At 39.6% G+C, this 23,252-nt stretch overlaps 1 protein-coding gene across 2 annotated transcripts in view; it reads right to left on the minus strand.

Moving 5' to 3' along the window:
- LOC135567471 (NLR family CARD domain-containing protein 3-like) overlaps nucleotides 1-21,932 on the minus strand; it is a 47,881-nt gene extending 25,949 nt beyond the window's left edge. The window contains exons 1-6 of one of the 2 annotated variants that reach the window (XM_065014858.1): nucleotides 21,610-21,931; nucleotides 19,490-19,588; nucleotides 13,026-13,142; nucleotides 12,517-12,606; nucleotides 7,761-7,877; nucleotides 7,003-7,092 (exon numbers count right to left, since the gene is read on the minus strand). In XM_065014858.1, the coding sequence (XP_064870930.1) occupies nucleotides 7,003-7,092; nucleotides 7,761-7,877; nucleotides 12,517-12,606; nucleotides 13,026-13,142; nucleotides 19,490-19,572 (497 nt within the window). In that variant the 5' untranslated portion in view covers nucleotides 19,573-19,588; nucleotides 21,610-21,931. Of the gene's footprint in view, nucleotides 1-7,002; nucleotides 7,093-7,760; nucleotides 7,878-12,516; nucleotides 12,607-13,025; nucleotides 13,143-19,489; nucleotides 19,589-21,609 lie in introns of both variants that reach the window. The other variant, XM_065014859.1, reaches the window with a different exon arrangement.
- Nucleotides 21,933-23,252: the final 1,320 nt, after the last annotated feature.

Consider the following 23,252-nt stretch of genomic DNA (forward strand, 5'->3'; position numbering starts at 1 on the left):
ACTGTTCCTGTGGTTTGTTATGTCGACTACGGGGTGGTATCTTTGTGAACTGTTCCTGTGGTTTGTTATGTCGACTACGGTGGGGTATCTTTGTGAACTGTTCCTGTGGTTTGTTATGTCGACTACGGGGGTGTATCTTTGTGAACTGTTCCTGTGGTTTGTTATGTCGACTACGGGGGTATCTTTGTGAACTGTTCCTGTGGTTTGTTATGTCGACTACGGGGGGGGGTGAACTGTGTGGTTTGTTATGTCGACTACGGGGGTGAACTGTTCCTGTGGTTTGTTATGTCGACTACGGGGGTGTATCTTTGTGAACTGTTCCTGTGGTTTGTTATGTCGACTACGGGGTGTATCTTTGTGAACTGTTCCTGTGGTTTGTTATGTCGACTACGGGGGTGTATCTTTGTGAACTGTTCCTGTGGTTTGTTATGTCGACTACGGGGGTGTATCTTTGTGAACTGTTCCTGTGGTTTGTTTGTCGACTACGGGGTGTATCTTTGTGAACTGTTCCTGTGGTTTGTTATGTCGACTACGGGGTGTATCTTTGTGAACTGTTCCTGTGGTTTGTTATGTCGACTACGGGGTGTATCTTTGTGAACTGTTCCTGTGGTTTGTTATGTCGACTACGGGGGTATCTTTGTGAACTGTTCCTGTGGTTTGTTATGTCGACTACGGGGGTATCTTTGTGAACTGTTCCTGTGGTTTGTTATGTCGACTACGGGGTGTATCTTTGTGAACTGTTCCTGTGGTTTGTTATGTCGACTACGGGGGTGTATCTTTGTGAACTGTTCCTGTGGTTTGTTATGTCGACTACGGGGGGTATCTTTGTGAACTGTTCCTGTGGTTTGTTATGTCGACTACGGGGGTGTATCTTTGTGAACTGTTCCTGTGGTTTGTTATGTCGACTACGGGGATGTATCTTTGTGAACTGTTCCTGTGGTTTGTTATGTCGACTACGGGGTGTATCTTTGTGAACTGTTCCTGTGGTTTGTTATGTCGACTACTGTGGTTTGGGGGGGTATCTTTGTGAACTGTTCCTGTGGTTTGTTATGTCGACGGGGTGTACTGTGGGTGTATCTTTGTGAACTGTTCCTGTGGTTTGTTATGTCGACTACGGGGGGGTATCTTTGTGAACTGTTCCTGTGGTTTGTTATGTCGACTACGGGGTGTATCTTTGTGAACTTTTCCTGGGGTTTGTTATGTCGACTACGGGGGGTATCTTTGTGAACTGTTCCTGTGGTTTGTTATGTCGACTATGGGGGGTGTATCTTTGTGAACTGTTCCTGTGGTTTGTTATGTCGACTACGGGGGGTATCTTTGTGAACTGTTCCTGTGGTTTGTTATGTCGACTACGGGGTGTATCTTTGTGAACTGTTCCTGTGGTTTGTTATGTCGACTACGGGGGTGTATCTTTGTGAACTGTTCCTGTGGTTTGTTATGTCGACGGGGGTGAACGGTGGTTTGTATCTTTGTGAACTGTTCCTGTGGTTTGTTATGTCGACTACGGGGGTGTATCTTTGTGAACTGTTCCTGTGGTTTGTTATGTCGACTACGGGGTGTATCTTTGTGAACTGTTCCTGTGGTGGTTTGTTATCTTTGTGAACTGTTCCTGTGGTTTGTTATGTCGACTACGGGGGTATCTTTGTGAACTGTTCCTGTGGTTTGTTATGTCGACTACGGGGTGTATCTTTGTGAACTGTTCCTGTGGTTTGTTATTTACGGGGTGTATCTTTGTGAACTGTTCCTGTGGTTTGTTATGTCGACTACGGGGTGTATCTTTGTGAACTGTTCCTGTGGTTTGTTATGTCGACTACGGGGGGTATCTTTGTGAACTGTTCCTGTGGTTTGTTATGTCGACTACGGGGGGTGTATCTTTGTGAACTGTTCCTGTGGTTTGTGGGGGTATCTTTGTGAACTGTTCCTGTGGTTTGTTATGTCGACTGAACGGGGGTGTATCTTTGTGAACTGTTCCTGTGGTTTGTTATGTCGACTACTGGGGGTATCTTTGTGAACTGTTCCTGTGGTTTGTTATGTCGACTACGGGGTATCTTTGTGAACTGTTCCTGTGGTTTGTTATGTCGACTACTGTGGGGGGTATCTTTGTGAACTGTTCCTGTGGTTTGTTATGTCGACTACGGGGGTGTATCTTTGTGAACTGTTCCTGTGGTTTGTTATGTCGACTACGGGGTGTATCTTTGTGAACTGTTCCTGTGGTTTGTTATGTCGACGGGGGGGGTATCTTTGTGAACTGTTCCTGTGGTTTGTTATGTCGACTACGGTGGGGTATCTTTGTGAACTGTTCCTGTGGTTTGTTATGTCGACTACGGGGGTGAACTGTTCCTGTGGTTTGTTATGTCGACTACGGGGGTGAACTGTTCCTGTGGTTTGTTATGTCGACTACTGTTCCTGTGGGGGTGTATCTTTGTGAACTGTTCCTGTGGTTTGTTATGTCGACTACGGGGGGTATCTTTGTGAACTGTTCCTGTGGTTTGTTATGTCGACTACGGGGGGTATCTTTGTGAACTGTTCCTGTGGTTTGTTATGTCGACTACGGGGTGTATCTTTGTGAACTGTTCCTGTGGTTTGTTATGTCGACTACGGGGGTGTATCTTTGTGAACTGTTCCTGTGGTTTGTTATGTCGACTACGGGGTGTATCTTTGTGAACTGTTCCTGTGGTTTGTTATGTGGACTACGGGGGTATCTTTGTGAACTGTTCCTGTGGTTTGTTATGTCGACTACGGGGGTATCTTTGTGAACTGTTCCTGTGGTTTGTTATGTCGACTACGGGGGTATCTTTGTGAACTGTTCCTGTGGTTTGTTATGTCGACTACGGGGGTGTATCTTTGTGAACTGTTCCTGTGGTTTGTTATGTCGACTACGGGGGTGTATCTTTGTGAACTGTTCCTGTGGTTTGTTATGTCGACTACGGGGGTGAACTGTTCCTGTGGTTTGTTATGTACGGATCTTTGTGAACTGTTCCTGGTTTGGGACTACGGGGTGTATCTTTGTGAACTGTTCCTGTGGTTTGTTATGTCGACTACGGGGGGTATCTTTGTGAACTGTTCCTGTGGTTTGTTATGTCGACTACGGGTGTATCTTTGTGAACTGTTCCTGTGGTTTGTTATGTGTACGGGGTGTATCTTTGTGAACTGTTCCTGTGGTTTGTTATGTCGACTACGGGGTGTATCTTTGTGAACTGTTCCTGTGGTTTGTTATGTCGACTACGGGGTGTATCTTTGTGAACTGTTCCTGTGGTTTGTTATGTCGACTACGGGGGTATCTTTGTGAACTGTTCCTGTGGGTCTGTTATGTCGACTACGGGGTGTATCTTTGTGAACTGTTCCTGTGGTTTGTTATGTCGACTACGGGGGGTATCTTTGTGAACTGTTCCTGTGGTTTGTTATGTCGACTACGGGGTGTATCTTTGTGAACTGTTCCTGTGGTTTGTTATGTCGACTACGGGGTATCTTTGTGAACTGTTCCTGTGGTTTGTTATGTCGACTATGGTTTTGGGGTGTATCTTTGTGAACTGTTCCTGTGGTTTGTTATGTCGACTACGGGGTGTATCTTTGTGAACTGTTCCTGTGGTTTGTTATGTCGACTACGGGGGGTATCTTTGTGAACTGTTCCTGTGGTTTGTTTATGTGAACTGTTCCTGTGGTTTGTTACTACGGGGGTGTATCTTTGTGAACTGTTCCTGTGGTTTGTTATGTCGACTACGGGGGTGTATCTTTGTGAACTGTTCCTGTGGTTTGTTATGTCGACTACGTGGGGTATCTTTGTGAACTGTTCCTGTGGTTTGTTATGTCGACTACGGGGGGGTGAACTGTTCCTGTGGTTTGTTATGTCGACTACGGGTGTATCTTTGTGAACTGTTCCTGTGGTTTGTTATGTCGAGTCACGGGGGTATCTACGGGGTGTATCTTTGTGAACTGTTCCTGTGGTTTGTTATGTCGACTACGGGGTGTATCTTTGTGAACTGTTCCTGTGGTTTGTTATGTCGACTACGGGGGTGTATCTTTGTGAACTGTTCCTGTGGTTTGTTATGTGGTTTGTTATGTCGACTACGGGGTGTATCTTTGTGAACTGTTCCTGTGGTTTGTTATGTCGACTACGGGGGTGAACTGTTCCTGTGGTTTGTTATGTCGACTACGGGGGGATGTGAACTGTTCCTACGGGGTGTATCTTTGTGAACTGTTCCTGTGGTTTGTTATGTCGACTACGGGGAGAACTGGGGTGTATCTTTGTGAACTGTTCCTGTGGTTTGTTATGTCGACTACGGGGGTATCTTTGTGAACTGTTCCTGTGGTTTGTTATGTCGACTACGGGGGTATCTTTGTGAACTGTTCCTGTGGTTTGTTATGACCACGGGGTGACTACTGTGGGGGGGGTGTATCTTTGTGAACTGTTCCTGTGGTTTGTTATGTCGACTACGGGGGGGGTATCTTTGTGAACTGTTCCTGTGGTTTGTTATGTCGACTACGGGGTGAACTGTTCCTGTGGTTTGTTATGTCGACTACGGGGGGGTGAACTGTTCCTGTGGTTTGTTATACGGGGTGTATCTTTGTGAACTGTTCCTGTGGTTTGTTATACACGGGGGTGTATCTTTGTGAACTGTTCCTGTGGTTTGTTATGTCGACTACGGGGGGTATCTTTGTGAACTGTTCCTGTGGTTTGTTATGTCGACTACGGGGGTGTATCTTTGTGAACTGTTCCTGTGGTTTGTTATGTCGACTATGGGGGTGTATCTTTGTGAACTGTTCCTGTGGTTTGTTATGTCGACTACGGGGGTGTATCTTTGTGAACTGTTCCTGTGGTTTGTTATGTCGACTACGGGGGTGTATCTTTGTGAACTGTTCCTGGGGTTTGTTATGTCGACTACGGGGGTGTATCTTTGCTACTAAAGATCTCAGTAGCCATTGTGTTAGAAATGGTGCATCAGTGAAAGTCATTGCTCTTATTATTAAAGACGTAGTTTAAGTATAACTCTGACTCGTGTGTGAAGTTTATCTCTCTGCTCATTTGGTAATACAGAAACTAACCACCACAATCTCCTCATCCAGGGAGTACACACACACACACACACACACACACACACACACACACACACACACACACACACACACACACACACACACACACACATTGTGTTTGTTTAATATTGTTTTAGGGACTATGAAAATGGAGAAAAAAATAGCATTATGAAAATTACTAGAAACAGTGTTGTTTAACTCACTGACCATGACTGACCCATGAGTTGTTCTTACACGATAACATCACTATTTAAATATTTAAGTGCCTCAGACCACTAGAACAGCTGAGTAATCTAACACCTGCCTCAGACCACTAGAACAGCTGAGTAATCTAACACCTGCCTCAGACCACTAGAACAGCTGAGTAATATAACACCTGCCTCAGACCACTAGAACAGCTGAGTAATCTAACACCTCCTGCCTCAGACCACTAGAACAGCTGAGTAATCTAACACCTGCCTCAGACCACTAGAACAGCTGAGTAATCTAACACCTCCTGCCTCAGACCATTAGAACAGCTGAGTAATATAACACCTGCCTCAGACCACTAGAATAGCTGACTAATCTAACACCTGTCTCAGACCACAAGAACAGCTGAGTAATTTACCACCTACTTCAGACCACTAGAACAGCTGAGTAATCTAACACCTGCCTCAGACCACTAGAACATCTGAGTAATCGAACACCTGCCTCAGACCACTAGAACAGCTGAGTAATCTAACACCTGCCTCAAACCACTAGAACAACTGAGTAATCTACCACCTGTCTCAGACCACTAGAACAGCTGAGTAATCTAACACCTGCCTCAGACCACTAGAACAGCTGAGTAATCTACCACCTGTCTCAGACCACTGGAATAGCTGAGTAATCTAACACCTCCTGCCTCAGACCACTGAAGAGCTGAGTAATCTAACACCTGTCTCAGAGCACTAGAATAGCTGAGTAATCTACCACCTGCCTCAGACCACTAGAACAGCTGAGTAATCTAACACCTGTCTCAGACCACTAGAATAGCTGAGTAATCTACCCCCTGCCTCAGACCACTAGAACAGCTGAGTAATCTAACACCTGCCTCAGACCACTAGAACAGCTGAGTAATCTACCACCTGCCTCAGACCACTAGAACAGCTGAGTAATCTAACACCTGCCTCAGACCACTAGAACAGCTGAGTAATCTAACACCTGCCTCAGACCACTAGAACAGCTGAGTAATCTAACACCACTCGTAGAACAGCTGATTGTGTTGTTAGATGTTTTTTTGCCCTTCCACGTGACTTTATACACAGAAGATCTCAGCTAAACATAGAATCACATGGTTTATCCGTCTCTCTGTGACACCGATAAATTCAGAACAAAGTTGACTACAAATTCAAAGTTGACAATGTTTGCAATTGATTCAAACAAGGGACGTATACAAATTTGCTTCAAATCAAAAATGAGACGGCATTAAAATAAAGTTTAATCGTGGTCAGAATTGTGAAATCATGATAATGTTAAGGAAAGATTGAATGGAGAAAACTGATCTGAGAGCAGCGCTCCCCTTCTTTCTATCCTATCAGTATTGATACATGCTTCACCAGACGTGTTACCTTGTTGTGCTGCTGGTCCAGGTTCTGCTGGTCTGCCTGAGGATATGAACTCTGACCTGTTCACCAGACGTGTTACCTTGTTGTGCTGCTGGTCCAGTTTCTGCTGGTCTGACTGAGGATATGAACTCTGACCTGTTCACCAGACGTGTTACCTTGTAGTGCTGCTGGTCCAGTTGCTGCTGGTCTGACTGAGGATATGAACTCTGACCTGTTCACCAGACGTGTTACCTTGTTGTGCTGCTGATCCCTTTCTACTGGTCTGACTGAGGATATGAACTCTGACCTGTTCACCAGACGTGATACCTTGTTGTGCTGCTGATCCAGTTTCTGCTGGTCTGACTGAGGATATGAACTCTGACCTGTTCACCAGACGTGTTACCTTGTTGTGCTTCTGGTCCAGGTTCTGCTGGTCTGCCTGCGGCCATGGAACCCTGACGTGTTCACAGGACGTGCTACGTTGTCCTTGTACCTTGTAAATAAAAATAAGGAAATAGCAACACAAAATAACAAGAATGAGGCTATAAGGAGTACCAGTACTGAGTCAACAGGGTACCAGAAAGTTGAGGTAATATGTATATGTAGGTAGGGGTAAAAGTGACTAGGCAATCAGGATAGAGATTACATCTCCTCATTCAGGGAGTGCACACACACACACACACACACACACACACACACACACACACACACACACACACACACACACACACACACAGGGAGGGAATGTTGTGTGTGTTTAATATTGTTTTAGGACTATGAAAATGGACAAAAGGATTAGCCTATGGATTATGAAAACTACAACAATAAATGGGAAAATGGGAGAGGAGAAATTTACATTTACATTTACATTTAAGTCATTTAGCAGACGCTCTTTTCCAGAGCGACTTACAAATTGGTGCTTTCACCTTATGACATCCAGTGGAACAGCCACTTTACAATAGTGCATCTAGGTCTTTAAGGGGGGAGAAGGATTACTTTATCCTATCCTAGGTATTCCTTAAAGAGGTGGGGTTTCAGGTGTCTCCGGAAGGTGGTGATTGACTCCGCTGTCCTGGCGTCGTGAGGGAGTTTGTTCCACCATTGGGGGGCCAGAGACAGTGTTGTTTAACTCACTGACCATCACCCATGAGTTCTTCTTACCTTTGTTCAGTAGAAAAGTCTCCCTCTCTAAACTCTATAGGTTGATGCATAGACCAGTCACTCTTCATGGACACACAGCTGGGAACAGGGGAGGCTGGTCTCTCCTGCTTGATTGGTCTTCAACACAACAGAGACAAACATTACATCTCTCATCTACTCTGAGCTCAGATGGGGAAACATAAGAACAGTTTCATTTCAAAAAGCTACACATCACTTTTCAGAAATGTTCGTGAATTTGCTTTTAATGTTTAAAACCTTTTACAGCTACCCCCCTCATTTTTCAATTTCCACCAATTTCCATCTAACTGCTTGAAGAACCAGAGCACCATCTTGGTTTCATTTGAAAGTTTGTGTAAATGTGAAAGAGATTTAATTTTCACAGTAATAATATATATCTGCCTCACTCGCAGTGAAACCAGTAGTACTGCTAGGTTTTACACAGTAATAATATATATCTGCCTCACTCTCAGAGGAATCAGTAGTACTGCTAGGTTTTACACAGTAATAATATATATCTGCCTCACTCTCAGAGTAATCAGTAGTACTGCTAGGTTTTACACAGTAATAATATATATCTGCCTCACTCTCAGAGAAATCAGTAGTACTGCTAGGTTTTACACAGTAATAATATATATCTGTCTCACTCTCAGAGAAATCAGTAGTACTGCTAGGTTTTACACAGTAATAATATATATCTGCCTCACTCTCAGAGAAATCAGTAGTTCTGCTAGGTTTTATACAGTAATAATATATATCTAGGTTTTATATAGTAATAATATATATCTAGGTTTTATACAGTAATAATATATATCTAGGTTTTATACAGTAATAATATATATCTAGGTTTTACACAGTAATAATATATATCTAGGTTTTATACAGTAATAATATATATCTAGGTTTTATACTGTAATAATATATATCTAGGTTTTATACAGTAATAATATATATCTAGGTTTTATACTGTAATAATATATATCTAGGTTTTATACAGTAATAATATATATCTAGGTTTTATACAGTCAAATGTAACAAAGAACAACATGTTTAATAAAGAACTTTACAAATTATACACTATATCATCAATATTTAAATATTTAAATATAATAATTCAACAGTAATATAAGAACTGTATGTAAAACATTTAAAGTCATTTAACAGATGTTTTATCCAGGGTCCGGTTTCCCAAAAGCATTTGAAGTTCATCATTATAATCTTCATAGGAGCATTGTTAAATCTCCGAAGCTGTTTAACTAAACCATTGTTATTAACGTGGCACTTGAAAACACTCGTAATCTACCACCTGCCTCAGACCTCTAGACCATCTGAGTAATCTAACACCTGCCTCAGACCTCTAGAACAGCTGAGTAATCTAACACCTGCCTCAGACCTCTAGAACAGCTGAGTAATCTAACACCTGTCTCAGACCACTAGAACAGCTGAGTAATATAACACCTGCCTCAGACCACTAGAACAGCTGAGTAATCTAACACCTGTCTCAGACCACTAGAACAGCTGAGTAATCTAACACCTGCCTCAGACCTCTAGAACAGCTGAGTAATCTAACACCTGCCTCAGACCTCTAGAACAGCTGAGTAAACTAACACCTGCCTCAGACCACTAGAACAGCTGAGTAATCTAACACCTGCCTCAGACCACTAGAACAGCTGAGTAATCTAACACCTGCCTCAGACCTCTAGAACAGCTGAGTAATCTAACACCTGCCTCAGACCACTAGAACAGCTGAGTAATCTAACACCTGCCTCAGACCTCTAGAACAGCTGAGTAATCTTACACCTGCCTCAGACCACTAGAACAGCTGAGTAATCTAACACCTGCCTCAGACCTCTAGAACAGCGGAGTAATCTAACACCTGCCTCAGACCACTAGAACAGCTGAGTAATCTAACACCTGCCTCAGACCAGTAGAACAGCTGAGTAATCTAACACCTGCCTCAGACCACAAGAACAGCTGAGTAATCTAACACCTGTCTCAGACCACTAGAACAGCTAAATAATCTAACACCTGCCTCAGACCACTAGAACAGCTGAGTAATCTAACACCTGCCTCAGACCACTAGAACAGCTGAGTAATCTAACACCTGCCTCAGACCACTAGAACAGCTGAGTAATCTAACACCACTCGTAGAACAGCTGAGTAATCTAACACCTGCCTCAGACCACTAGAACAGCTGAGTAATCTAACACCTGCCTCAGACCACTAGAACAGGTGAGTAATCTAACACCACTCGTAGAACAGCTGAGTAATCTAACACCTGCCTCAGACCACTAGAACAGCTGAGTAATCTAACACCTGTCTCAGACCACTAGAACAGCTGAGTAATCTAACACCTGTCTCAGACCACTAGAACAGCTGAGTAATCTAACACCTCCTGCCTCAGACCACTAGAACAGCTGAGTAATCTAACACCTGTCTCAGACCACTAGAACAGCTGAGTAATCTAACACCTGCCTCAGACCACTAGAACAGCTGAGTAATCTACCACCTGCCTCACACCTCTAGAACAGCTGAGTAATCTAACACCTGCCTCAGACCACTAGAACAGCTGATTAATCTAACACCTGCCTCAAACCACTAGAACAGTTGAGTAATCTAACACCTGTCTCAGACCACTAGAACAGCTGAGTAATCTAACACCTGCCTCAGACCACTAGAACAGCTGAGTAATCTAACACCTGCCTCAGACCTCTAGAACAGCTGAGTAATCTAACACCTGCCTCAGACCACTAGAACAGCTGAGTAATCTAACACCACTCGTAGAACATCTGAGTAATCTAACACCTGCCTCAGACCACTAGAACAGCTGAGTAATCTAACACCTGCCTCAGACCACTAGAACAGGTGAGTAATCTAACACCACTCGTAGAACAGCTGAGTAATCTAACACCTGCCTCAGACCACTAGAACAGCTGAGTAATCTAACACCTGTCTCAGACCACTAGAACAGCTGAGTAATCTAACACCTGTCTCAGACCACTAGAACAGCTGAGTAATCTAACACCTCCTGCCTCAGACCACTAGAACAGCTGAGTAATCTAACACCTGTCTCAGACCACTAGAACAGCTGAGTAATCTAACACCTGCCTCAGACCACTAGAACAGCTGAGTAATATAACACCTGTCTCAGACCACTAGAACAGCTGAGTAATCTAACACCTGTCTCAGACCACTAGAACAGCTGAGTAATATAACACCTGTCTCAGACCACTAGAACAGCTGAGTAATCTAACACCTGTCTCAGACCACTAGAACAGCTGAGTAATCTAACACCTGCCTCAGACCACTAGAACATCTGAGTAATCTAACACCTGCCTCAGACCACTAGAACAGGTGAGTAATCTAACACCACTCGTAGAACAGCTGAGTAATCTAACACCTGTCTCAGACCACTAGAACAGCTGAGTAATCTAACACCTGCCTCAGACCACTAGAACAGCTGAGTAATCTAACACCTGTCTCAGACCACTAGAACAGCTGAGTAATCTAACACCTACTGCCTCAGACCACTAGAACAGCTGAGTAATCTAACACCTGCCTCAGACCACTAGAACAGCTGAGTAATCTAACACCTGCCTCAGACCACTAGAACAGCTGAGTAATATAACACCTGTCTCAGACCACTAGAACAGCTGAGTAATCTAACACCTGTCTCAGACCACTAGAACTGCTGAGTAATATAACACCTGTCTCAGACCACTAGAACAGCTGAATAATCTAACACCTGTCTCAGACCACTAGAACAGCTGAGTAATCTAACACCTGCCTCAGACCACTAGAACAGCTGAGTAATCTACCACCTGCCTCAGACCACTAGAACAGGTGAGTAATCTAACACCACTCGTAGAACAGCTGAGTAATCTAACACCACTCGTAGAACAGCTGAGTAATCTAACACCTGCCTCAGACCACTAGAACAGCTGAGTAATCTAACACCTGCCTCAGACCACTAAAACAGGTGAGTAATCTAACACCACTCGTAGAACAGCTGAGTAATCTAACACCTGTCTCAGACCACTAGAACAGCTGAGTAATCTAACACCTGCCTCAGACCACTAGAACATCTGAGTAATCTAACACCTGCCTCAGACCACTAGAACAGCTGAGTAATCTACCACCTGTCTCAGACCACTAGAACAGGTGAGTAATCTAACACCACTCGTAGAACAGCTGAGTAATCTAACACCACTCGTAGAACAGCTGAGTAATATAACACCTGCCTCAGACCACTAGAACAGCTGAGTAATCTAACACCTGTCTCAGACCACTAGAACAGCTGAGTAATCTAACACCACTCGTAGAACAGCTGATTGTGTTGTTAGATGTTTTTTTCCCTTCCACGTGACTTTATACACAGAAGATCTCTGCTAAACATAGAATCACATGGTTTATCCGTCTCTCTGTGACACCGATAAATTCAGAACAAAGTTGACTACAAATTCAAAGTTGCCAATGTCTTTGCAATTGTTTCAAACAAGGGACGTATACAAATTTGCTTCAAATCAAAAACGAGACGGCATTAAAATGAAGTTTAATCGTGGTCAGAATTGTGAAATCATGACAATGTTAAGGAAAGATTGAATGGAGAAAACTGATCTGAGAGCAGCGCTCCCCTTCTTTCTATCCTATCAGTATTGATACATGCTTCACCAGACGTGTTACCTTGTTGTGCTGCTGGTCCAGTTTCTGCTGGTCTGCCTGAGGATATGAACCCTGACCTGTTCACCAGACGTGTTACCTTGTAGTGCTGCTGGTCCAGGTTCTGCTGGTCTGCCTGCGGCCATGGAACCCTGACGTGTTCACAGGACGCGCTACGTTGTCCTTGTACCTTGTAAATAAAAATAAGGAAATAGCAACACAAAATAACAATACTGAGGCTATAAGGAGTACCAGTACTGTGTCAACAGGGTACCAGAAAGTTGAGGTAATATGTATATGTAGGTAGGGGTAAAAGTGACTAGGCAATCAGGATAGAGATTACATCTCCTCATTCAGGGAGTGCACACACACACACACACACACACACACACACACACACACACACACACACACACACACACACACACACACACACACAGGGAGGGAATGTTGTGTGTGTTTAATATTGTTTTAGGACTATGAAAATGGACAAAAGGATTAGCCTATGGATTATGAAAACTACAACAATAAATGGGAAAATGGGAGAGGAGAAATGACTAGAGACAGTGTTGTTTAACTCACTGACCATCACCCATGAGTTCTTCTTACCTTTGTTCAGTAGAAAAGTCTCCCTCTCTAAACTCTATAGGTTGATGCATAGACCAGTCACTCTTCATGGACACACAGCTGGGAACAGGGGAGGCTGGTCTCTCCTGCTTGATTGGGCTTCAACACAACAGAGACAAACATTACATCTCTCATCTACTCTGAGCTCAGATGGGGAAACATAAGAAGAGTTTCATTTCAAAAAGCTACACATCACTTTTCAGAAATGTTCGTACATTAGCTTTTAATGTTTAAAACCTTTTACAGCTACCCCCCTCATTTTTCAATTTCCACCTGAAGACATATCTAACTGCTTGAAGACCCAGAGCACCATCTTGGTTTCATTTGAAAGTTTGTGTAAATGTGAAAGAGATTTAATTTTCACAGTAATAATATATATCTGCCTCACTCGCAGTGAAACCAGTAGTACTGCTAGGTTTTACACAGTAATAATATATATCTGCCTCACTCTCAGAGAAATCAGTAGTACTGCTAGGTTTTACACAGTAATAATATATATCTGTCTCACTCTCAGAGAAATCAGTAGTACTGCTAGGTTTTATACAGTAATAATATATATCTGCCTCATTCTCAGAGAAATCAGTAGTACTGCTAGGTTTTACACAGTAATAATATATATCTGCCTCACTCTCAGTGAAATCAGTAGTACTGCTAGGTTTTACACAGTAATAATATATATCTGTCTCACTCTCAGAGAAATCAGTAGTACTGCTAGGTTTTACACAGTAATAATATATATCTGTCTCACTCTCAGAGAAATCAGTAGTACTGCTAGGTTTTACACAGTAATAATATATATCTGTCTCACTCTCAGAGAAATCAGTAGTACTGCTAGGTTTTACACAGTAATAATATATATCTGTCTCTCTCATAGAAATCAGTAGTACTGCTAGGTTTAACACAGTAATAATATATATCTGCCTCACTCATAGAAATCAGTAGTACTGCTAGGTTTTACACAGTAATAATATATATCTGTCTCACTCTCAGAGAAATCAGTAGTACTGCTAGGTTTTACACAGTAATAATATATATCTGTCTCACTCTCAGAGAAATCAGTAGTACTGCTAGGTTTTACACAGTAATAATATATATCTGTCTCACTCTCAGAGAAATCAGTAGTACTGCTAGGTTTTACACAGTAATAATATATATCTGTCTCTCTCATAGAAATCAGTAGTACTGCTAGGTTTAACACAGTAATAATATATATCTGCCTCACTCTCAGAGAAATCAGTAGTACTGCTAGGTTTTACACAGTAATAATATATATCTGTCTCACTCTCAGAGAAATCAGTAGTACTGCTAGGTTTTACACAGTAATAATATATATCTGCCTCACTCATATAAATCAGTAGTACTGCTAGGTTTAACACAGTAATAATATATATCTGCCTCACTCTCAGAGAAATCAGTAGTACTGCTAGGTTTTACACAGTAATAATATATATCTGTCTCACTCTCAGAGAAATCAGTAGTACTGCTAGGTTTTACACAGTAATAATATATATCTGTCTCACTCTCAGAGAAATCAGTAGTACTGCTAGGTTTTACACAGTAATAATATATATCTGTCTCACTCTCAGAGAAATCAGTAGTACTGCTAGGTTTTACACAGTAATAATATATATCTGTCTCACTCTCAGAGAAATCAGTAGTACTGCTAGGTTTTACACAGTAATAATATATATCTGTCTCACTCTCAGAGAAATCAGTAGTACTGCTAGGTTTTACACAGTAATAATATATATCTGCCTCACTCATAGAAATCAGTAGTACTGCTAGGTTTTACACAGTAATAATATATATCTGTCTCACTCATAGAAATCAGTAGTACTGCTAGGTTTTATACAGTAATAATATATATCTGCCCCACTCTCAGAGAAATCAGTAGTACTGCTAGGTTTTACACAGTAATAATATATATCTGCCTCACTCATAGAAATCAGTAGTACTGCTAGGTTTTACACAGTAATAATATATATCTGCCTCACTCATAGAAATCAGTAGTACTGCTAGGTTTTATACAGTAATAATATATATCTGCCTCACTCTCAGAGAAATCAGTAGTACTGCTAGGTTTTACACAGTAATAATATATATCTGCCTCACTCATAGAAATCAGTAGTACTGCTAGGTTTAACACAGTAATAATATATATCTGCCTCACTCTCAGAGAAATCAGTAGTACTGCTAGGTTTTACAAAGTAATACTATATATCTGCCTCACTCTCAGAGAAATCAGTAGTACTGCTAGGTTTTACACAGTAATAATATATATCTGCCTCACTCTCAGTGAAATCAGTAGTACTGCTAGGTTTTACACAGTAATAATATATATCTGCCTCACTCTCAGAGATATCAGTAGTACTGCTAGGTTTTATACAGTAATAATATATATCTGTCTCACTCTCAGAGAAATCAGTAGTACTGCTAGGTTTTACACAGTAATAATATATATCTGCCTCACTCTCAGAGAAATCAGTAGTACTGCTAGGTTTTACAAAGTAATACTATATATCTGCCTCACTCTCAGAGAAATCAGTAGTACTGCTAGGTTTTACACAGTAATAATATATATCTGCCTCACTCTCAGAGATATCAGTAGTACTGCTAGGTTTTACACAGTAATAATATATATCTGCCTCACTCTCAGAGATATCAGTAGTACTGCTAGGTTTTATACAGTAATAATATATATCTGTCTCACTCTCAGAGAAATCAGTAGTACTGCTAGGTTGTACACAGTAATAATATATATATCTGCCTCATTCTCAGAGAAATCAGTAGTACTGCTAGGTTTTACACAGTAATAATATATATCTGCCTCATTCTCAGAGAAATCAGTAGTACTGCTAGGTTTTATACAGTAATAATATATATCTGTCTCACTCTCAGAGAAATCAGTAGTACTGCTAGGTTTTACACAGTAATAATATATATATCTGCCTCATTCTCAGAGAAATCAGTAGTACTGCCAGGTTTTACACAGTGATAATATATATCTGCCTCATTCTCAGAGAAATCAGTAGTACTGCTAGGTTTTATACAGTAATAATATATATCTGTCTCACTCTCAGAGAAATCAGTAGTACTGCTAGGTTTTATACAGTAATAATATATATCTGCCTCACTCTCAGAGAAATCAGTAGTACTGCTAGGTTTTATACAGTAATAATATATATCTGTCTCACTCTCAGAGAAATCAGTAGTACTGCTAGGTTTAACACAGTAATAATATATATCTGCCTCACTCATAGAAATCAGTAGTACTGCTAGGTTTTACACAGTAATAATATATATCTGCCTCACTCTCAGAGAAATCAGTAGTACTGCTAGGTTTTACACAGTAATAATATATATCTGTCTCACTCTCAGAGAAATCAGTAGTACTGCTAGGTTTTACACAGTAATAATATATATCTGCCTCACTCTCAGAGAAATCAGTAGTACTGCTAGGTTTTACACAGTAATAATATATATCTGTCTCACTCTCAGAGAAATCAGTAGTACTGCTAGGTTTTACACAGTAATAATATATATCTGCCTCACTCTCAGAGAAATCAGTAGTACTGCTAGGTTTTACACAGTAATAATATATATCTGTCTCACTCTCAGAGAAATCAGTAGTACTGCTAGGTTTTACACAGTAATAATATATATCTGTCTCACTCTCAGAGAAATCAGTAGTACTGCTAGGTTTTATACAGTAATAATATATATCTGCCCCACTCTCAGAGAAATCAGTAGTACTGCTAGGTTTTACACAGTAATAATATATATCTGCCTCACTCTCAGAGAAATCAGTAGTACTGCTGGTTTTACACAGTAATAATATATATCTGCCTTACTCTCAGAGAAATCAGTAGTACTGCTAGGTTTTACACAGTAATAATATATATCTGCCCCACTCTCAGAGAAATCAGTAGTACTGCTAGGTTTTACACAGTAATAATATATATCTGCCCCACTCTCAGAGAAATCAGTAGTACTGCTAGGTTTTACACAGTAATAATATATATCTGTCTCACTCTCAGAGAAATCAGTAGTACTGCTAGGTTTTACACAGTAATAATATATATCTGTCTCACTCTCAGAGAAATCAGTAGTACTGCTAGGTTTTATACAGTAATAATATATATCTGCCTCACTCTCAGAGAAATCAGTAGTACTGCTAGGTTTTATACAGTAATAATATATATCTGCCTCACTCTCAGAGAAATCAGTAGTACTGCTAGGTTTTACACAGTAATAATATATATATCTGCCTCACTCTCAGAGAAATCAGTAGTACTGCTAGGTTTTATACAGTAATAATATATATCTGCCTCACTCTCAGAGATATCAGTAGTACTGCTAGGTTTTACACAGTAATAATATATATCTGTCTCACTCTCAGAGAAATCAGTAGTACTGCTAGGTTTTATACAGTAATAATATATATCTGCCCCACTCTCAGAGAAATCAGTAGTACTGCTAGGTTTTATACAGTAATAATATATATCTGCCTCACTCTCAGAGAAATCAGTAGTACTGCTAGGTTTTACACAGTAATAATATATATCTGCCTCACTCTCAGAGAAATCAGTAGTACTGCTAGGTTTTATACAGTAATAATATATATCTGCCTCACTCTCAGAGAAATCAGTAGTACTGCTAGGTTTTACACAGTAATAATATATATCTGCCTCACTCTCAGAGAAATCAGTAGTACTGCTAGGTTTTACACAGTAATAATATATATCTGTCTCACTCTCAGAGAAATCAGTAGTACTGCTAGGTTTTATACAGTAATAATATATATCTGCCTCACTCTCAGTGAAATCAGTAGTACTGCTAGGTTTTATACAGTAATAATATATATCTGTCTCACTCTCAGAGAAATCAGTAGTACTGCTAGGTTTTATACAGTAATAATATATATCTGCCTCACTCTCAGAGAAATCAGTAGTACTGCTAGGTTTTACACAGTAATAATATATATATCTGCCTCACTCTCAGAGAAATCAGTAGTACTGCTAGGTTTTATACAGTAATAATATATATCTGCCCCACTCTCAGAGAAATCAGTAGTACTGCTAGGTTTTATACAGTAATAATATATATCTGCCTCACTCTCAGAGAAATCAGTAGTACTGCTAGGTTGTACACAGTAATACTATATATCTGTCTCACTCTCAGAGAAATCAGTAGTTGTCTGGTTTTATAGTAAAATTTAACAAACAACTACATAATAAATAGGTACTTAAAAAAATGTTTTTATTTATTTTATTATGAAGGGAGGCTAAATGCTCGCAGGATTCACTCAACAATGGTCATATTATTTTTTACCTTACAGCAACATACAGATGGGCTTCAGATACTGAGACAGAGAGTTGTTTCACTCACTCAGATGTTTTCTCCGGTGAGAAACATTCAGCCTCTTGCAAATTGAAGCAAAATTATGAAACACGAAAGATACATTATTTTAAAAAATACATACATATTTTTCTTAGTACATTTTTTGGAGAAGCTTCCATTTGGCATCCAATAATACTGCAAATACAATTTTGCCAATGTTTTTTCAAATTTGACAAACTAGCTAATTGTAAAAATATGCTTCAAATGAAGACCAATGTGACTGTGTTAACATATAAACAGCTATAGGCCTATTTCATTAATATTGAAATACATTTCATGTTTGATCAATTTAGTTATATTTTCCTACTTTCAGTGTCTGTAATTTGTCTCAATATATTTCATGATGTGGAGCCTAACATGAACACAATGATGTGCCAAATCTGGGATTTAGTGCATTTTTATTGGGTAAGCATTAGAATAAGCCACCTCAATATTTGCAGCCATAGGTGATAATGTTTCTCTAGGTGCTGATTCTTCATCAGTATTGTGAAATAAATATAATGTTGAGCAAAGATTTGAATGGAGAAAGCTGATCTGAGAGCAGTGCTCCCTTTCTTCCAATCCAATCAGTATTGATACATGATCCAACAACACACTCCGTTGTAAGAAAAACACTCCTATAAAACTAAATTAAAGCTGTCGGGAAACCGGACGCAGAACAATTTTTGTCCCTAATAAAAATGTATCTACGTATCTATCTATCTCAAAAAAATATGCATTAATTATAATATATCTACGTAATAATTTACTATTCATGTTGTTGCAGGAATATTTTCTGCAGTGAAAAACTGGGTCAAATTAAGATGTGGCATTTTGACAACTACATAACACAAGATACAAACATTCCATTCCCGCTAAAAAAATTGATGTACAGAGTTTTGCACCAAAATTAATAATGCTTCACATCTAAAATCTATTAATAAAACATCATTTCATCAACATGACATTTTGCACAACCAATAATGTCGGAGAAAAAACTAAATGTGATTTTTTTTGCTTTTGGAAATAAATGTTTCTTAAATTCTTAAACAAAATTGTCATCTCACCTCTTATCTTCGGTGTCATGTCCCCCAGAGAGACTCATTTTAGAGGCAGGGCCCCCCTCCTCTCTCTCTCCAGAGAGACTCATTTTAGAGCACTGACCCCTAAACAGAGATCCAGCATGTTGGTTGTGGTTAACACAGTGACAACTAAACAGAGATCCAACATGTTGGTTGTGGTTAACACAGTGACAACTAAACAGAGATCCAGCATGTTGGTTGTGGTTAACACAGTGTCAACTAAACAGAGATCCAACATGTTGGTTGTGGTTAACACAGTGACAACTAAACAGAGATCCAACATGTTGGTTGTGGTTAACACAGTAACAACTAAACAGAGATCCAACATGTTGGTTGTGGTTAACACAGTGACAACTAAACAGAGATCAAGCATGTTGGTTGTGGTTAACACAGTGACAACTAAACAGAGATCCAACATGTTGGTTGTGGTTAACACAGTGACAACTAAACAGAGATCCAACATGTTGGTTGTGGTTATTAACACAGTGACAACTAAACAGAGATCCAACATGTTGGTTGTGGTTAACACAGTGACAACTAAACAGAGATCCAACATGTTGGTTGTGGTTAACACAGTAACAACTAAACAGAGATCCAACATGTTGGTTGTGGTTAACACAGTGACAACTAAACAGAGATCAAGCATGTTGGTTGTGGTTAACACAGTGACAACTAACCAGAGATCCAACATGTTGGTTGTGGTTAACACAGTGACAACTAAACAGAGATCCAACATGTTGGTTGTGGTTAACACAGTGACAACTAAACAGAGATCCAACATGTTGGTTGTGGAATATAAAGGATATTTCTAAACATTTCCCACAGAGACCATCAGGTCGTTCAGGAATATAAAGGATCATATCTCAGCCTATTCTGTCTATTGAATGTGTGACGACCTCAGTTCATAATAATTATCCCAGACTTACTAGACTTACTAACTGTATAACTGTATAATAGTTCTATGTAGTCTATAGTAGACTTACTAGACTTACTAACTGTATAACTGTATAATAGTTCTATGTAGTCTATAGTAGACTTACTAGACTTACTAACTGTATAACTGTATAATAGTTCTATGTAGTCTATAGTAGACTTACTAGACTTACTAACTGTATAACTGTATAATAGTTCTATGTAGTCTATAGTAGACTTACTAACTGTATAACTGTATAATAGTTCTATGTAGTCTATAGTAGACTTACTAGACTTACTAACTGTATAACTGTATAATAGTTCTATGTAGTCTATAGTAGACTTACTAGATTTACTAACTGTGTAACTGTATAATAGTTCTATGTAGTCTATAGTAGACTTACTAGACTTACTAACTGTATAACTGTATAATAGTTCTATGTAGTCTATAGTAGACTTACTAGACTTACTAACTGTATAACTGTATAATAGTTCTATGTAGTCTATAGTAGACTTACTAGACTTACTAACTGTATAACTGTATAATAGTTCTATGTAGTCTATAGTAGACTTACTAGACTTACTAACTGTATAACTGTATAATAGTTCTATGTAGTCTATAGTAGACTTACTAGACTTACTAACTGTATAACTGTATAATAGTTCTATGTAGTCTATAGTAGACTTACTAACTGTATAACTGTATAATAGTTCTATGTAGTCTATAGTAGACTTACTAGACTTACTAACTGTATAACTGTATAATAGTTCTATGTAGTCTATAGTAGACTTACTAGACTTACTAACTGTATAACTGTATAATAGTTCTATGTAGTCTATAGTAGACTTACTAGATTTACTAACTGTGTAACTGTATAATAGTTCTATGTAGTCTATAGTAGACTTACTAGACTTACTAACTGTATAACTGTATAATAGTTCTATGTAGTCTATAGTAGACTTACTAGACTTACTAACTGTATAACTGTATAATAGTTCTATGTAGTCTATAGTAGACTTACTAGACTTACTAACTGTATAACTGTATAATAGTTCTATGTAGTCTATAGTAGACTTACTAGACTTACTAACTGTATAACTGTATAATAGTTCTATGTAGTCTATAGTAGACTTACTAGACTTACTAACTGTATAACTGTATAATAGTTCTATGTAGTCTATAGTAGACTTACCAGTCTGCCCGTCTTCCCTTCAAATCAACACATTGATCCCACTTCTAGTTGTTGCTGACAAATCTGTGCCACAGTTTCTACAGCCATTTTGTAACTGCGTTAAGCTACACACTTATTTACCATTTCATGAGGAAATCACATATTTTCTGACGCTGTTGAAGAGGAAGTGATCTGTATTACAGACTTCAACAACCTTTTTATATTCATCTCAAAAACACTACAAGTTTTAAATTCCCTACATTGCAGGAAAGTTATCATGCAAAAGGTTATAAATTCAGATCCTGTACAGAGATTGTCTTTGGTTTTGGGAATCCTGAAAGATAACATTGAATTCCCCTCAAGTATTGAAAACAGGAAGTGAATTTAGTCACAAGGTTGTGCCAACTACAGTAGTGTTGCAAAATCCTTTACACCCCCCCTCTTTCCCATCTGTTTTAAGAACAAATATTTAATATATCATTTAAACCCATTTCCCTCACACCTTCCTAACTTAATCTGCCTTTAAACCCATTTCCCTCACACCTTCCTAACTTAATCTGCCTTTTAACCCATTTCCCTCACACCTTCCTAACTTAATCTGCCTTTAAACCCATTTCCCTCACACCTTCCTAAACTTAATCTGCCTTTAAACCCATTTCCTCACACCTTCCTAACTTAATCTGCCTGTTAACCCATTTCCTCACACCTTCCTAACTTAATCTGCCTTTAAACCATTTCCCTCACACCTTCCTAACTTAATCTGCCTTTTTAACCCATTTCCCTCACACCTTCCTAACTTAATCTGCCTTTTAACCCATTTCCCTCACACCTTCCTAACTTAATCTGCCTTTAAACCCATTTCCCTCACACCTTCCTAACTTAATCTGCCTTTAAACCCATTTCCCTCACACCTTCCTAACTTAATCTGCCTGTTAACCCATTTCCCCTCACACCTTCCTAACTTAATCTGCCTTTAAACCCATTTCCCTCTCACCTTCCTAACTTAATCTGCCTTTAACCCATTTCCTCACACCTTCCTAACTTAATCTGCCTTTAAACCCATTTCCCTCACACCTTCCTAATTTAATCTGCCTTTAAACCCATTTCCCTCACACCTTCCTAACTTAATCTGCCTTTTAACCCATTTCCCTCACACCTTCCTAACTTAATCTGCCTTTAAACCCATTTCCCTCACACCTTACTAACTTAATCTGCCTTTAAACCCATTTCCCTCACACCTTCCTAACTTAATCTGCCTTTAAACCCATTTCCCTCACACCTTCCTAACTTAATCTGCCTTTAAACCCATTTCCCTCACACCTTCCTAACTTAATCTGCCTTTTAACCCATTTCCCTCACACCTTCCTAACTTAATCTGCCTTTTAACCCATTTCCCTCAACAAATAGATGAATGGGCCATAATTGTGCACCTTGCAAGCTTCACAATTCAATTTAAATGAGGTCTAACTGAATTATAAGGAAGGTGAAGAGGTTGATTTAATGTAGCACAACAGTGTATTGATGAGGTGAAGAGGTTGATTTAATGTAGCACAACAGTGTATTGATGAGTTGAAGAGGTTGATTTAATGTAGCACAACAGTGTATTGATGAGTTGAAGAGGTTGATTTAATGTAGCACAACAGTGTATTGATGAGTTGAAGAGG

The sequence above is a fragment of the Oncorhynchus nerka genome, unplaced genomic scaffold, assembly GCF_034236695.1.
Source record: "Oncorhynchus nerka isolate Pitt River unplaced genomic scaffold, Oner_Uvic_2.0 unplaced_scaffold_2007, whole genome shotgun sequence".
In the NCBI taxonomy this organism is placed as follows: Eukaryota; Metazoa; Chordata; class Actinopteri; order Salmoniformes; family Salmonidae; genus Oncorhynchus; species Oncorhynchus nerka.